Raw genomic sequence first — 16,269 nt, forward strand, 5'->3', positions numbered from 1 at the left:
TGTAGTAGGTAACTGCAACATCTCACCTGCATATAAGCAGCAGTCACCTTTTTTCTTTTTTTCTTTTCTTTTCTTTTCTTTTTTTTTTTTTTTTTTATTTTAGAGAGTCCATGCAAGCAGTGGGGTGGTGAGGGGAAGAGAGGGAGAGGGAGGAAGGGAGGGAGCAAATCGTAAGCAGGCTCAGTGCAAAGCCCAGCATGGGGCTCGATCCCACAACCCTTGGGATCATGACCTGAACCAAACTGTAGAATCGGATGCTTCACTGACTGAGCCACCCAGGCACCCAAGAGCAGTCACCTTTTTTGAGGAAGGGTGTTCTCTTCAACTGGGCTTGTAAGTTGGAGAGGAAAGAGACCTTTACTACCATTTAGGTCTTCTCTCTCTCCCCCCACCCTCCCCTAATACCTTCTGCCATTACCTATCAGCCATTACTGATAACCTGGCACTTACTATGTGATTATCTCCTTATCGAAGTTATTACAGAATTTATCTAATACACAAGCCTTTTCAAAACAATAAATTAAAAATATTTCTGTTCTTTTTTCCCTCTTCTTCCTGTGAATATTTGGTCCCTGGAAATAGTACCAGTGTCTTCTAAACCCTTAGTGCCTAAGCACAGTGCCTTGTTTATAAGCAGTCACTCGTTAAATGTCAGTTGAATCTTATCAAACTGCACAAGGGTGGGACAGTGCGCATGAGGGACACATTTACTCTGCATTAAAGGCTTGTTTCCAGTTATACCAGTGAAAAATCAAATGTGTGGCTGTTGAGTTGTTTTCATTCTTTAAGAACTTACATTCAGTCCAATTAGGTGTTACTTGGATAGCACACAAATGTGAGTGCTCTGATCTAGGTTGAAGTCTTTCTACATGAAGAAAAGTATATATGGTTAATTAAGTTCCCTCCGAATCACAAAGCATCTCTGTGAAACAGTGAAGAGAAATGGCTCCCCTCTGTCTCGTGACAAGTCGCTGGGATTTTACTTCCTCACGCAGCAGGCACGTGGGCTGATGTCAGCTTCTGGGAGCAGTAGAATTGAAGTGGAAGGATAACAGCTCAGTGTCTGCAAAGGAAATGGCCAGAATATTAGCCACCGATTTACTTGGCTGAGCTATTGTTTTCTAATTATTTCTTGAGAGCAAGAAAAATAGAAAAAAAGTTTTTTTCACGTGTGGGTCAGTTGACTCGGACGAATGGGATTGCCTTGGCGTCTATGAAGATGCAAGGGTAACCAGAAGTGGAAAGCATTTCGTTGTTGTTGGAAAGGAGATGGTTTGACAACTCTGCTTCATGGTAGTTGGGGGTGGATGGGACTGTTGGGATGTAGCATCGTGAGTTAACAAATTGCCTACAAATTACGGACATGTTTTTAAAGAATTACATTTGTGTCCTCCTGATTATGGTAACTTTCAGTAGACTAGTGGTTCTTGATCCTGGCTCTTAGAATTACCAGGGGGTTTTTAAAAATACCCCTGCCTGGCCCCACCTCATTCCAGTGAAATGAATCTCAGGTTGGCCCAGGCATCCAGGGCCCAGGTGACTGTAATGTGCATTGGAGTCAGGGACAACAGGACCAGACTGCTACAGCTTTGCCTAACAGACAGTGTTATCAGACATCCACTTTTTCAACCCAGGTCAGTCAGGGTTCAGTGCTGTCACCACCAAAGAGGGAGCTGGGTTGTACAGTTAGGAGCTCAAGTGTTGCTAAAATTAGGAAATGGATTTTTGGCTGCAAAGATGTCATAGCCATGATGGCACAGTCCTGGTCCATTTCCAGGACCAGCCCTAAAGCAGGAGGCCTTCTAACTTCCTGAACGTCCTTTGCTGCAACAGCAAAACAATCGAGTCAGAAGGGAAAAAAGCTAACAAAGTGAGTCAGAGGATTGGGGGGTGGGGGGGCAGAGGGAGGGAGTTATCGAAGAGTTGAAAAAGCTTAAATGAAAATTATCAATAAATTCTTATCAGTGAGTTGCTGCTCTGTACTTTGAGATTTGAAAAATAGCTATCCTTTTCAGTGAATTAAACATCCCTCCGTCCCCACCCCGGCTGGCCCCATCCCATTGTCATGAACCTCAGGCACACCTTGTCTTTGGGAGGATGCGCTGTGAGGCTATGTCCCCACTGGCAGTGGTTCCAATTCATTTCTGTCATCCAGATTTTGAAGGATGTTTCTTATGAGCCAAAGTAGTAATTCTTATCCCCTTCCCTTTTAGAAGAGATATGCTTCCTTTCATCATAAGTTATGTAAATCCCATGTAGGCCCTCCCCTTATCCCCTTCTCTTGAGAATCCCTGCCTTAAAGGAATCTCCAAATTTTAAAATGAATGCAGGAGTATAGCATTCTTGCAGGTTCAGCCACTTGGATATGCAAATCATATGCAGATATTAACCATGTTTAATACTTTTTCCTCCTTTATTGTAGGAATATTACACTTCTGCACTATCTCATAACCATTGTGGAAAATAAATACCCCAAGGTCCTCAATCTAAATGAAGAACTGCGGGACATTCCTCAAGCAGCAAAAGTAAAGTAAGTATTTCCCGTGAATTGTTTTAGTCTTTTAAATCACTTGGACTGTGCTTTAGCTATTGAGGTGGTCAGCTGGCATCGCATGAAGAGGGTCCTTCTGTTTGCTTTCCCCTGAGTAGCATATGAAGTAAAGTTTGAATCCTATCCAAGTCACTGAAATATGTTACATACTTTTGAATATATATGTATATATATGAATACACACACACACACACACACACATACATGTTTTGTATTTCCTTTGGATTACTCCTGCATGCAATTTTTAACCGCCAGGAAACCCAATTTTCTGGGTTATTAAGAGTATAAGAAAGGAATACAGTTTCACTAGTACTTTTAAAAGGTAGTTCTGTTACATACAGGTAGGAGCACTCTTAGTTAATGAGGAAACATGGCTAAGCAAATAGAACGTAAATGTCAGGGCGTTGCTAGTAATTTTCACATGTGCACACACTCTCAGAAACCAAGGCAGCCTTTTAATGGAAAGCAGTCTTTATGCAAATGAAGAAACTAAAAATAAAATGGAAAGTTGCCAAACTTTCACCACAGACTTCACACCACTTTTCAGAGACTGAAGAGCAGGCAGTTTTCCTTGTTGTTCTTCCCTTCTGCTTTTGGCCCTTTAAAAAAAAAATAAATGCACAGGGGCGCCTGGGTGGCTCCGGCGGTTAAGCATCCAACTCTTGACTCCGGCTCAGGTCATGATCTCGCAGTTCATGGGTTTGAGCCCCACGTCAGGCTCTATGCTGAGAGCACAGAGCCTGCTTCGAATTCTTTCTCTCCCTCTCTCTCTCTGCCCCTCCCCTGCTTGTGCTCTCTCTCTCTGTCTCTGTCTCTCTCTCTCTCTCAAAATAAATGTACTTAAAAGAATTAAAAAAATAGGCACGCCTGGTGGCTCAGTCGGTTAAGTGTGCGACTTCAGCTCAGGTCATGATCTTGCAGTTTATGGGTTTGATCCCTGCATGGTGCTCTGTGCTGACAACTCAGAGCCTGGAGCTGCTTTGGATTTTGTGCCTCCCTCTCTCTCTGCCCCCTTCTGTTTGTGCTTGCTCTCTCTCTCTCTCTCTCTCAAAAATAAAAAAATTTAATAAATAAAAAGAATTAAAAAATAAATGTGTGTGTGTATTTAAAACTATCTTTTGCAGTGAATTTGAAAAGTATGATGAAGAGTAGTTTAATTTTCTTCCCTCTTTTTGTAGACTTTGGTAGAAATGTGAGACATGAAATTAAAATGTTAAAGTAAATGACATTTTGGTGAATTTGCTTACATCTGAATTATCCACAAGATTTATGTTATAATCTCTGAGGTCTAAAAGCCTTCAGATAGAAAGTTTTATGGGAGAAATCCAGGAAACTTTCTCTATAAAAAGAGACAATGAGATCTAGTTAGTACAACTTGAAGAAATACCATTGTTGATTGAAATTTAAGCCATCACCTTGTAATACTCACATTACCAGAGCTTCAGTGAAAAGCAGTGCCCTAATTATGAAGAATACAATGTGAGCATGATCGTGGATAAGGCGGTTTCTTTTACTTGTTCGAAAGTAGCTACGTATGGCAAAATATTTATTTCTACATGTGATAATTGGCTTAAGTGAGATTTTTGTGAAATTGAAACATGAATTATTTTTGTAGAGATGACAGGCATTTCTGCTCTTTTTAATCTATAAAAATGTACCTACTGGCTGTGGAAAACAAAAACCATAAGTCCATGTTTAAATTGCTTAAGTTTAAAATTTTATCTTTCTGTGAGATCTGAGCATGGAAGGGAATTTCGAACATTGAAAATACACTAGGGTGGACTTCCAAGCATGAGATATGTGACCCCATTATTTATTTAATACATACAAGTCGCATGTTGGTTACTAAAATGTTGCTATTTACAACAGCATGACTGAGCTGGACAAAGAAATAAGTACCTTGAGAAGTGGCTTGAAAGCAGTAGAGATGGTAAGTACGTGTTTCTTCTGATTCCCAGTCTCGCCGCTGCTGCGAGTGCTGATGATATCCGGCATGGTGGTCTGCCCAGGATAAACATTTACTGATTAAAAAAAAAAAAAAAGAAAAAGGAAAACAGCAGCAACGAGGAAGCAAAGGCTGGCTGTGTTACCCTGGCGACTCAGCTGCAGGATGTCCTGGGGTGTCACTGGAGCAGGAACTGGGAAGCTAGGGTCACACTGATTTCCCACCTGTAAGGCAGGACTCATTAAAGTGGGTTTGGCCAGATAAGGATACCCTCAGTGTCCATGTTCTGTTAACAAGTGATGTTCAGAAAATGGGTGAGGGGCATTGAGGAGGGCTCTTGTTGGGATGAGCACTGGGTGTTTGTATGTAAGCAATGAATCATGGGAATCTACCCCCAAAACCAAGAGCACACTGTATACACTATATGTTAGCCAACTTGACAATAAATTGTATTAAAAAAAAAAAAAAAGAATAAGAAAAGGAGGCATCAAAGGGAGGGAAGAAGTTAATGGTCGTTTTTGCAGACTACCACACTATAACAAAAGCCTTGAAAATGTGTGTCACTATAAAACCAGTGATTGTATTTGTAAGGATTGTTCTGAGCATGTGATTAAATACATGCCAAAGGAAAACAAAAACAAGTGAGTGATGTTCACTCTCAGTAGAGCAGTGGAACACCTCTCTTGTGTTGAAGTTGGTCCTTTGGGGAGTATTTATTGAGTAGACACTTGGGCGTACGGTCCGTTTTCTAGACAAGGGGTCACGATGATTCTGACTCCTTCCCTCCGGGTGTTAAAATGGCCAAGAGCAGTGAGTCCAGCTAACGTTCACAGTTACTCAGCCTGGCCACGTCCAGATAAGCACAGTGGTTACAAAAATGCCTTGAGGAAGAAGGGTGGACTTGGCTAGTCCAAAACTTGTGGAATGACTGGCATTGATTAGAGGAAGGTTCTCTTCTGGAAGAGATGAACTTCGAGCTGTGGCTTAGAAGGAGGGTGGCATAGGAGCGCCTGAGTGGTTCATTCGGTTATGCCGCCAGCTCTTGATTTCTGCTCAGGTCATGATATCACAGCTCATGAGTTCAAGCCCTGCACTGGGCTTTGTGCTGACGGCACAGAGACTGCTTGGGATTCTCTCTCTCTCTCTCTCTCTCTCTCTCTCTCTCTCTCTCTCTCCCTCAAAACAAATTTAAAAATTTTTTTTTAATTCTAAAAAAAGAAGGAAGGTGGGGTAAACTTAGTTACATAGGAGTGAGGTTGTCCCTGGTGTGCAAAACTACCTGGGCCGGGCCTCCGTGGAAGGAAAGCAGGCCACCCTGCTGGAGGCAGAGGAGTGGGTGCACTTAAACATGACTGTGTGGGCAGAGTGCCACATGGATACCACACAGCACTGCCACCAGTGAGGAGGGGCCGGTCAGGACAAGAAACCTGCTTAGGAGAGTGATCCTCCCTCTGGTCTGGTACTTGACAAAGGAGACTGTTCTTCAGGCAGCTTAGCAAGGTGGCCCCTCTCTTAAGTATCTTTCAGGTCGTGTATCAGTAATGCCATGAAGAACCTCCTTCCTTTCTCCTGCCATAGAAAGCAGTTGACTTCATGGAAGACATAGCTCTAATAAAAGTTAAAGTCACAATATCTAATCTTTTCCTGTTTTTTATAAATCGGAAGCTTGTAAGGCTCCCCCCGCCCCCTTTGTGGCCGGGCATGGGGAGGATGCTCTTTCAAAAGGAAAGGAAGATGAACTGAATGAAATATTTCTGCCAACCCCAATGGGTCAAGACACTGAGTGAGCGAGTAGGATGGTCCTCCTCAGATTTCAGAGGCCCAACGGGCTCAGGGCAGTTTGGGATGAGGCTTTTTTTTTTTTTTTTTTTACAGCCTTCTCTTCGTTCCCATTTCCTCCCAGTGGAAGTCTTTCTAGACTAGTGTGGCAGTGATGACACAGCCCTAAAGCCTGATAATGGATCCTCTGACCTTTGCATCTAAACTAGTTCAGAGCAAGACATGGAGGGGGGAGTGGGGGAGAAGGAGGTTTTGTGTTTGGGGTTTATTAAAGGTGGTTTTGCTTGAATCTGTCCAGCACCTGGGTCATGTACACTAACACACTTCTCTTAGAAAGGGGCTACAGGAGCCTTCCCCTCCCCCTGGCAGCATGCATGTCAAGATGTAGCCCTGGAAGGAAATATTGGGAGGCAGACCTTGGCCTATCTAAATATTCATGTATCCCAGTTGTGCTTTACACAATTCAGTTATACTGCTTGAAGATAGCAAAGTTGGAGTTCATCTTCTGCCTTTGAATGAAAGAGAATAATACATTTATGAAATACTTTCAAATTACTCTCCTATCTCTGTACCTCACATACATACATGTTCACTTGCAAGGCCAAAGTCCTAGAATCATGGCAGTTTATTCCAATTGAAGCAAGTTCCATGCTTTCTAAATTTCTACTTGTTATTTCCTTGACTCTCACGGTGATACGGATATTGCTTGCCTTTTGTCAAAGAAGGAACTGAGGCCGAGGCCACTTGTCATGGACAAGAACCAAATCCGTGGTGGAGCTGAATCAGAACCATAGCCTGTGACTTCTACACTCCTGCTTGGTAGTACCTCCACCAAAGCATGTATAGAAATAGAACCAGATTAAGTCATTGGTAGGCAAGATGGTTGTTACTGAGACTGTGCAGAGTCAGACAGATCTGACCTCAAATTCTGGCTCTATCGTGTTTCAGCTACTAGACTCTTGAGCCAAGAATTTAATCCCTCTACACCTGAATTTATGTGTCTGTACAATTAGAATAATAATCCCTCACTCATAGAGGGTGAGAGAAAGAAAGTGCATCTGGCAATGGTTGAAATTAATTACGAAAATTAGATTTGAATAATCTGTATGTTCATCACCCTGGTAATGGAGAATATGGATAACTAACAAGGCACTAATACTCCTGCCTGCCTGTTCACAAAAACGAAATGGTGTAGACAAGAATAAAAATGGGAGACAATTATGGTGCCAAACATGACAGTTGAAATCCCACTGACCCAGATATCATCATGTAGCCTCAATATAGCCAGAGGGAAAGAGGGAAAAACCAAGCAACCAGAATTCTGAGCACAGAGTATCAACAGATTAAATTCTCTTGCTTTCAGTCACACACCCTTTGAATCTAATTTGCTGTTTATTTAACTTCTATTAATTGTATCCAAGTGCTAATCTGCTTATATCCTAAAGCTGGGATACGAAATCTCAGAGGCACCTGGGTGGTTCAGTCAATTGAGCATCTAACTCTTGGTGTCTCAGCTCAGGTCATGATCCCAGGGTCATGGGATTGAGTGTTGTATCGGGCTTCACACTAAGTGTGGAGCCTGCTTAAGATTCTCCCTCCCTCCCCCCCCCTTTCTCCCCCCTCTGCTCCCCCTCCACTTGTGCTCTCTAAAATTAAAAAAAAAAAAATCACACCAATAAAGGGCTCCAACCATTGGTACATTGCAGTTTGCAATTTTGTGCACGCACAGGGGCACGGCTTGGGCATGGCTCAGGCATTGTGGGCAGAGGGGCAGAGGGAGCTAGGGCATCACAAAATGGTTTGGAGTAGGTTCTGATGTGTTCACCATTCAGACTTACTACATTTGAGGCATATGGAAAATTAGACAAGGTGTGTGTGCATCTGCATTTGAAGCCCACCTTGACATTATCCATTTCCTGTGTCGAAGGAGCTGGAATATCAAAAGTCTCAGCCCCCACAACCCGGAGATAAGTTTGTGTCTGTTGTCAGCCAGTTCATCACAGTAGCCAGCTTCAGCTTCTCTGATGTCGAAGACCTTCTAGCAGAAGCTAAAGACCTGGTAAGTTTCCCATTGCATACCGAGTGTTGTTTGACAGGGCTGACACTTCCAGGTATTCTGTATTTTCATATCTAGGACTGTGATCAATTGGAACACACACCTTTTTGTCTAACCTATGTTGCCCTTAGGTTAGCAAGACCTTGAAGTATCTGGATGGTATAAAACCAGAAAATATTCTGCAGTTTTCTCTTGGTTGATATTGGTTGTCTTGTTGTTGATATTGACTTGTCTCTGGAAACCAGCAAAGAGTCGATTATGAAAACCAGAGGCCAGATAAAATGTGAGATCAGGTGTGACCAAGGCCAAGTGTCTTAGTAGCTATAAGTTATATGCTCTCCTGAGATAGAGACTTCAGGCAGGATATTCCCTCTTGAACTCTCCAGCAGACCTTATTAAAGGAGATAAACTTTAATTCACAGCCTCATTACAAGAGGCATATGTTTTAATAATATGGTGCTTTTTATGAGTTTTGCTATTTAAAATGCTGTTTGCCTCTAAAAGAAAAGTTTTCGTTGGCTAATAACCAAGACCTTAACTCCTCGTTATTTCCTCTTCCAAAATACATACCCATTTATATACATGTACACATTGTCTCATTTTTCTCTCACCCCCCCTTTCTCATAGTTAAATAAATCATATCAGGCCCCTATGCCACCCTGTTGAGTTCTTCCTCACTGCTCATCTCTCAGTTGCCATAATACTCTTTTGCTTTAACTTGATCTTTCCTTTGAAACTTGAGTAATGGATGTCATTCCCTGTAGCCACCTGTTTAGTAATAGATATAGATGATTGTTTATGTAAAGTGCACACACAACTGCTTAAAGTTCGGAAGAAGATCATATTAGGATACATTAGCTAGTCTCAACAGTAAACCTGACCTCCAACATTATTAAATAAATGGAAAGAGAATATATGTTCAGATGACTGCTGTTAAAAGTCCCATGACTGATGCCAGCAACCTCCACTGTGATAGTCCCCACCCATGTCTTATGTGTGCCTCCTGTACAGGAGGGAAGGGACCCTTCCCCGCCCCCCCCTCCAAACCAGGCAGTACAGAATCTACTTCATTAAGGACTCAAGAATTTTTATAAGAATCAACTCTACAGTTAATTTTTGAGGTAAAAACTCATGCTTGTGCACAACCTACTTTTAAAAAAATTTTAGTGTGGGAACTTTAGTCTGGGAACATTAGTCTGGGACTAGTTTTCTTCAGATTTTTAAGACTAAAATACACATGACTTCATCATCACTAGAATTCCTAGATAAAAAGATCATTCAGGATGGCTTGAAGTGCATGAACTTGAGTGTTTTAGAAACTCAGTTGTAGGCTGTCTAATGCCATTTTGCTCATACCAGAACTTTTAGAAATTAGCTTATAAAGCCATGAAGGCAGGCTAGAGCTCTGTGCGTGTCATGTGAACAATGTATTTTTCCCTAAAGAACTCTGATGTCTAGTAGATTATTTCCAAATAAGTAAAGCATTGAGAACAACTCAGTGAAGAGAAAAATGGTAAAAGCACATTTTTATTATACATTTAAAGATGTGAAATAACAATTATAAAATGTCATGTGCACACACATCTATTACTTCATAGTTTTATCTCAGAATAAACGTTGAGGGGGAATTGGAGGAAGGTGATCAAAAAGTACAAATTGGAGGAAGGTGATCAAAAAGTACAACTTGTGATAAGATCGATGAATATAGGGGTTGTAATGTACAAGGTGATGACTCTAGGGAACAGTGCTGCATGCTCTTCGTGAAAGTTGTTAAGAGAGTAGACACTTCCGTGTGTGTGTATGAGGTGATGGATGTTAACTTATTGTTGTAATCATTTCACGATATATGTAAGTCATGTCATCATGCCATACACCTTAATTTTAAACAGTGCTGCACGTCAATTATATTTCATAAAAACTAAGGGAAAAGAAAATACTGAAAAGGTTTCCTTTAGGGAGATAGTACTAGCAAAATATCAGAAAAAAAAATATAATAAAGGCAAGTTATGCAAGAAAAATAAAAGCAATTAGAAATTCATGGGTTGGAGGCAGTGCATAAACACTTCATATGCTAAATGAAGAAAATTAAAGATCTGGAAAATGTTAGGTAGTTGATGAGGCATAGGGATTAGGAATTCATTTGACTCTGAAGCTGTAAACACAACACCATCCTTAGTAGCTCAGGAGTAACAGCATCGGATCCTTACAGGGGGAAGAAAAATTCCAGCAAACAGTATGACTGGCATTGAACATTATTTAGATAGTCATGATACCGCTAAGACTCCTGAAAGCATGCAATCTTGAGTTCCGAAGACAACTGCCAGAAGAAGTAAAACCAGAAGAGTACAACACAGGGAACAATAACGTTTGGTGACAGATGGGGACTGCACTTTTCCTCATGAGCACTGACTACCGTATGCAATTGTTGAATCGTTACATTGTATACCTGAAACTAATATAACACTGTATGTTAAGTGTACTTCACTTTAAAGAACTAAAATAAAATGTTAAATAAACTGACACATTCACCAGTCCAAAAAGAAAGAAAGAAAGAAAGAAAATCAAAGAAAAGAAAACTTGAGGTGTTGAGGTGCTTGGATGGCTCAGTCGGTTAGGCATCCAACTCTTGGTTTCAGCTCAGGCCACGATCTCACGGTTTGAGTTGGAGACCAACTATCAGTGCAGAGCCCAGTTGAGATTCACTCTCTCTCAAAATCAATAAATAAACATGAAAAAATAAATAAATAAAAGAAAGAACTGAAGAGACTGGTGATACTATTTTGTTACTATATCCATATGTTTGTATTAACTTTTTAAAATTCTCCCTTAATATTTTGCTCTTATGGTGTTTTAAGAGGATTTGTATTGAAAGGGGTTGCAAAACAAAGGATTTGGAATAAAATTGTATTCTCGGTCCTAAAGTAGGGGTTTCATTAATGATCCCATAGTCAGTTGTTTTCTAATTGAGACCCAGGAAATATCACAACACGAGCAGCTACACAACATGATCAGGGAAAGCAGCTAAGAAGGCCTGGATCCCATTTGTTTTTGATATTAACCATATGGCACCAATAAATGATATTAAACTACTTCAAAGAAAAGTTGAAAGTACAAGTTTCCCTACCCCTGCTGAGTTTGCTATTAGTTTTATGTCTTGAGTGCGCTGCCCTACGATATTTTGCTTTCTTGTTTTTACTACTGTTCAGTTAATAAAAAGTCATAGTAGGTAATCATTGGTGTTAGGCTGAAATGAGGTGGAAACGAATAAATGGTTTCAAAAGTTGAGGAGTATTAATTTTTTTTACTTTAGACATGAGTGATAGGCTTGCTCAGCAGCCAAAGATAAATACAGGCTCACTAAAATCCAGCAAGTTATATTTGACTCTTCCTGCGCTTCACTCCTTCTAGAGAGACAGATTTCTATTTGATCACAGAATTCTCTCACAACACTGAACTTCTTAAAACCTCCTTTCTTCCAGTTTACTAAAGCAGTGAAACACTTTGGAGAAGAGGCTGGCAAAATCCAGCCGGATGAGTTCTTTGGCATTTTTGATCAGTTTCTCCAAGCTGTGTCGGAAGCCAAACAAGAGAATGAAAACATGAGAAAGAAGAAGGAGGAAGAGGAACGTCGTGCTCGCATGGAGGCTCAGGTAAGAAAATGCTGAAACTGGCCGTTTCCAGCTCCTGGAAGTTCAGTGCTGCGGCTCCTTGGTTTGTAGACCGTGCTGCGATGTGCCAGCAGGAGGGAGGGCATTTTATGCTTCTGGGAGCTTAAATCAGTGTAAGTTTCTCTTGGGCAACCTGGCAGTGTATATCCGAAGCCTGAGAAAATATATCCACATCCTCTGATCTGGAGTTCCATTTCTTACAAATTATTCTAAAGAAATAATCATAAATTTGCACAAAGAGAATAGTAGTCTTTACAGTAGTTCGACCTGGAAACAACCTAAATGTTTACCAAGCAGGCAGTAGTTTTAAATGCAATAATAGCTACATAATGGAATGTTTATGCAGTCCTTAAAAATCGTATTTTTTAAAAATATTTAATAGGGGCGCCTGGGTGGCTCAGTTGATTAAGCGGCCAACTCTTGGTTTCTGCTCAGTTCGTGCGTTCGAGTCCTGCATCGGGCTCTGTGCTGCCAGTGCAGAGCCTGCTTGGGATTCTCTGCCTCCCTGTCTCTCTGTCCTTACCCGGCTCATGCTGTCTCTGTCTTTCTCAAAATAAATAAATAAACTTAAAAAAAAATATTTAATGATACAAAAAAGCTTATAAATGTATTTCTATATGAAATCTTTTTCTTTTTTAATAAGGTAAGTTTTAATAAGGATAAATGATAGTGGTGGGCTATACCCCCAAAAGGTTCACAATGCTTTATCTCTTAACAGTAGGATTAAGAATGATTTTCCCTCATTTGTTTATATGAATTAAGTTTTCTAAAATGCACATGTATAATTTGGCTTTTAATAGTAGTAAATTGTATGGAGCAGGCTCCAGGCACCCACAGGAAATTCAAGCGAAGCCTTTGATGTAAGGAGAGTGGCCTAATGAGCATTTGCTTTAGTGTCTCATAGAAAGCAATATCTGGGGTCTGTTTAATAGCGATAACTTTCTGGTTCCATTATAGAAATATGAATTGCCTCGACTGCTCTTGTTTTAACTAGAATATCATGAGGTTTACCTAGATTCTAGACGATGAGTGTCTAATCACAGAGTAGTGGTCATTTTTCATCATTATTCATTGCTTCTCAAAGGAGACCTCATGTCCCAATTACCCCTGTCTTGTGACGTCCAGGGGGCTTAGCAGCCATAGATGCACATGGGTTGATGTGGCTGAAGCAACGCTATATTTCAGACTTCCTCTCCACCGAAAACAAAGCACAACACTTTGACGCTTCTCTAAGAGGTTGCTTTCTATTTGCAGCTCAAAGAACAGCGTGAAAGGGAACGTAAAATGAGGAAAGCAAAAGAGAATAGTGAAGAAGGGGGAGAGTTCGATGACCTGGTTTCAGCTTTACGCTCAGGAGAAGTGTTTGACAAAGACCTTTCTAAACTGAAACGGAACCGCAAGCGTATTACCAACCAGATGACGGACAGCAGCCGAGAGAGACCCGTCACAAAACTTAACTTCTAATTTTCCTTGGATACTTTTTTAGGACGCTCATTAGCAGCCCTTTGAAGTGACTAGAACTTTTCATTACACTGCCTTGCAATCCAAACAGTGGCAATTTCTTCCTTCATCTGTGAGTGAATGCGTGAATGTGTGTGTATGTAAATGTATGTGTACATATATATTAAAAAATGTATATAGAAGTCTGAGTGTTGTCTGGAGACCTATACGTATGGTTAAAAACAAAACTCTGTGTTAATGTATGTGCTCAGAAACCCTTTGTGTATGCATTCATATTGAGTATGGCTCATTTTCTTCCCCTGAACACCATGGCTGTTCAGAAGCACAATGCTGTCTCCTGAAAGAGATGACAGAGACATTCCCAAGAGTAAAAAAGAAAAACAAAAGCAAAAAAAAAAAAAAAAAGGAAAAAAAGAAAAAAAAAGGCTTGAGAAATATTTTATGGTTTCCAAGCTTGGTATACTTAGAAATTATTTTCACTGGGGAAACTGGTGTTGGAAAAATATAGATTTAAAATGGTTTTTGATAGTTGACGATGTGATGCTGGTGTAGAGCATCAGTAATTAAGAGGAACCAGCTTAGAATTTCTGACATTGGTGTGGGGGTGCAGGCTGTAAATGTTTATTGAGAATATCTCGCACACAATCTGAATTATGTAGAATATCAATCAGACTCTTTTTTAGGAATTTACAACTCGGGCATCAATTTTGTTTCCTAATTTCATCGCGTTCTCTGCCAAGCGCTCTTGAAGATTTCTTTACATGGCTTTTGAAAAGAACACTATTTATCTACATGCAATTCACGCTCTTGTTAAAAAACAAGATTGCCAGAATGTGCTTGTTGTTCTAACAATGTAGATATATAAACTTTAAAAATAAAATTTCCCACCCAAGACCTAAAAGGAGGAATTCTCTGAAGGGATAAAAAATTATTTAAATTTTTTTATGGGGTGCCTTTTTTTTTTCTTTCGTATCTTCTATTTTGTAGGACAAGGGTGCATCTTCTGTCAATATGAGTCTGGACTAAAGGACACTTAGCGAATGCACAAAATGCCAACAACACCAACAGAGATGCCAAGATCTATTTATCTCTAAGTATGTTTGAAATGGTTTGTTGTTTATATGTTGTCATTTTAAATTGTGTGTCAGTAAAGCTACCTGTAAAATTTCAGTCCAAAAGATAAAGCTCTCAGGGAGAAATGAATAAAAACAATGAACATTAGAAAATAAAATATAGATGCTTACCATTAACCTACCAACTCTTAATATCCTTAAATTATATATAAAGAGGACTGTTACTTTTTTGGTTTTTTTTTTTTTTTTTTTTTTGGCTTTGCTTTATTTATTTGTAGTGGGGGAGGGAGGGGCTAAGATTCTCTCTTTTCTTTCTATCAATCCTGTTGTGGTTGGGTTTCCTGTGGAGAGAGTAGTTTGTCCTGTTGCACTAGAACATTATTTACTCACGAAATTGAGTTTTTCAGTCAGTTAACAAATATTTATTAAACACCTACTATGTGCCAGGCTTAGTAGGGCTACAGTGACAAGCAAGACAAAGTCCCTGCCCCCAAGGAGCTCATGTTCTAATGGGGATAAAGGGGTGAATAGAATACCAATAGGCGCTGTACAGGAATCATGCTATTTAAAAATACTTTGTATAAACTTTAATGCTTGGTGCAGACGGCGAGGCCCTGCACTGCGTGAAAGCTGTGAAGTAGTGCTCAACGAGTTGTCAAGAGCAGTGGTTTTATGTTTTGTCCCCCTTCATTGCGAACTTAGAGACTTTCTACACGTTTTATGGAAGTAAATGACTCTAGCACATGAAACAGTCATAAAAACACAGCAGAGGTTGTGTTCCCCAGCCCCTAGTTACCAAGGTCTGCAGATACACCCAGTTAGAGGTGCAGACAGAGATTTGCTCCAAAAGGCTTGGAGAGGAGGAGTGGGATATGATGAGGGATGTGTCTCTTCCTTAACTAAAGTGCCTCTATCTTCTTTTCTATTCATAGCAGGAGAAATTTGGTCTGGCTCAATTTTGGAACTGTATTTTGAAAATGGCTTTGTTTTACAGTTTAAGGAATGGACAAGTGGATGAAGTGTCACCTAAAGGAGCAAGTTCGCATAGCCTGTCCCTCTTGCCCTTGGTAATCATCCTCATTTTGATACGGCCATCCTGGTAGGCCTCCTTTGCCATTTCCATTCTTGGTTTCTTTTCCCAAAAGCTTTGTGCAGGTAATTCCATGTGCCATTGTTGGAAAAAAAAAAAAAAATCTACTTTTTAGATTGGTGCTGGTGTAAGTAGCCACTTTTCTCTCTTGGGTGTGTATTTTAAAGGTTTTTGTTTGTTTTTTTAAATTAATGCCAAAAAGAAAGCATTATAATTTGTAAACTTAATTATATGTCTTGTATCTTATTAGCTTAGTAGTTGGAACCACTTAGTCTTTAGGTGCAAGACTGTTGTTACAGTACCAAGAAAAAAAATGTTGTATGTGTCATGAGATTGTACATTTTTTTTTAAAAAAGCAATATGCAATAAAGAGATGAATTCATTGGGTGTATGTATACGCTTTCGATGAGTCATTAGAACATTGCCAAACGTCTTTTTACTTTGCACTATTAAATATTGCAAATTGTTTAGTAAGTCAAAAATACATATTTTTAAATTTGTACATCCTGGATGGACCTAGAAGGGTATAGTTTTCTTCTATGGTAGCATCTGATATGTCCACAGACCTATGCTACCTCTTTCTGTCACTTTTCTGTAACCTCTCTGTATGACTCCATAGACTTATACGGTTGCCCAGTAGGACTAC

General features: G+C 40.1%; 1 protein-coding gene across 5 annotated transcripts in view; it reads left to right on the forward strand.

The window, feature by feature from the left end:
• DAAM1 (dishevelled associated activator of morphogenesis 1) overlaps positions 1 to 16,010 on the forward strand; it is a 178,292-nt gene extending 162,282 nt beyond the window's left edge. For 4 of the 5 annotated variants that reach the window (XM_043556272.1, XM_043556270.1, XM_043556271.1 and 1 more), the window contains 5 exons: positions 2,423 to 2,530; positions 4,421 to 4,481; positions 8,203 to 8,334; positions 11,811 to 11,981; positions 13,254 to 16,010. In XM_043556272.1, coding sequence (XP_043412207.1) covers positions 2,423 to 2,530; positions 4,421 to 4,481; positions 8,203 to 8,334; positions 11,811 to 11,981; positions 13,254 to 13,463 — 682 coding nt within the window. In that variant the 3' untranslated portion in view covers positions 13,464 to 16,010. The remainder of the gene's footprint in view (positions 1 to 2,422; positions 2,531 to 4,420; positions 4,482 to 8,202; positions 8,335 to 11,810; positions 11,982 to 13,253) is intronic. The other variant, XR_006293399.1, reaches the window with a different exon arrangement.
• The last annotated feature ends 259 nt before the right edge of the window (positions 16,011 to 16,269 follow it).

Source organism: Prionailurus bengalensis, chromosome B3, assembly GCF_016509475.1.
Source record: "Prionailurus bengalensis isolate Pbe53 chromosome B3, Fcat_Pben_1.1_paternal_pri, whole genome shotgun sequence".
NCBI lineage: Eukaryota > Metazoa > Chordata > Mammalia > Carnivora > Felidae > Prionailurus > Prionailurus bengalensis.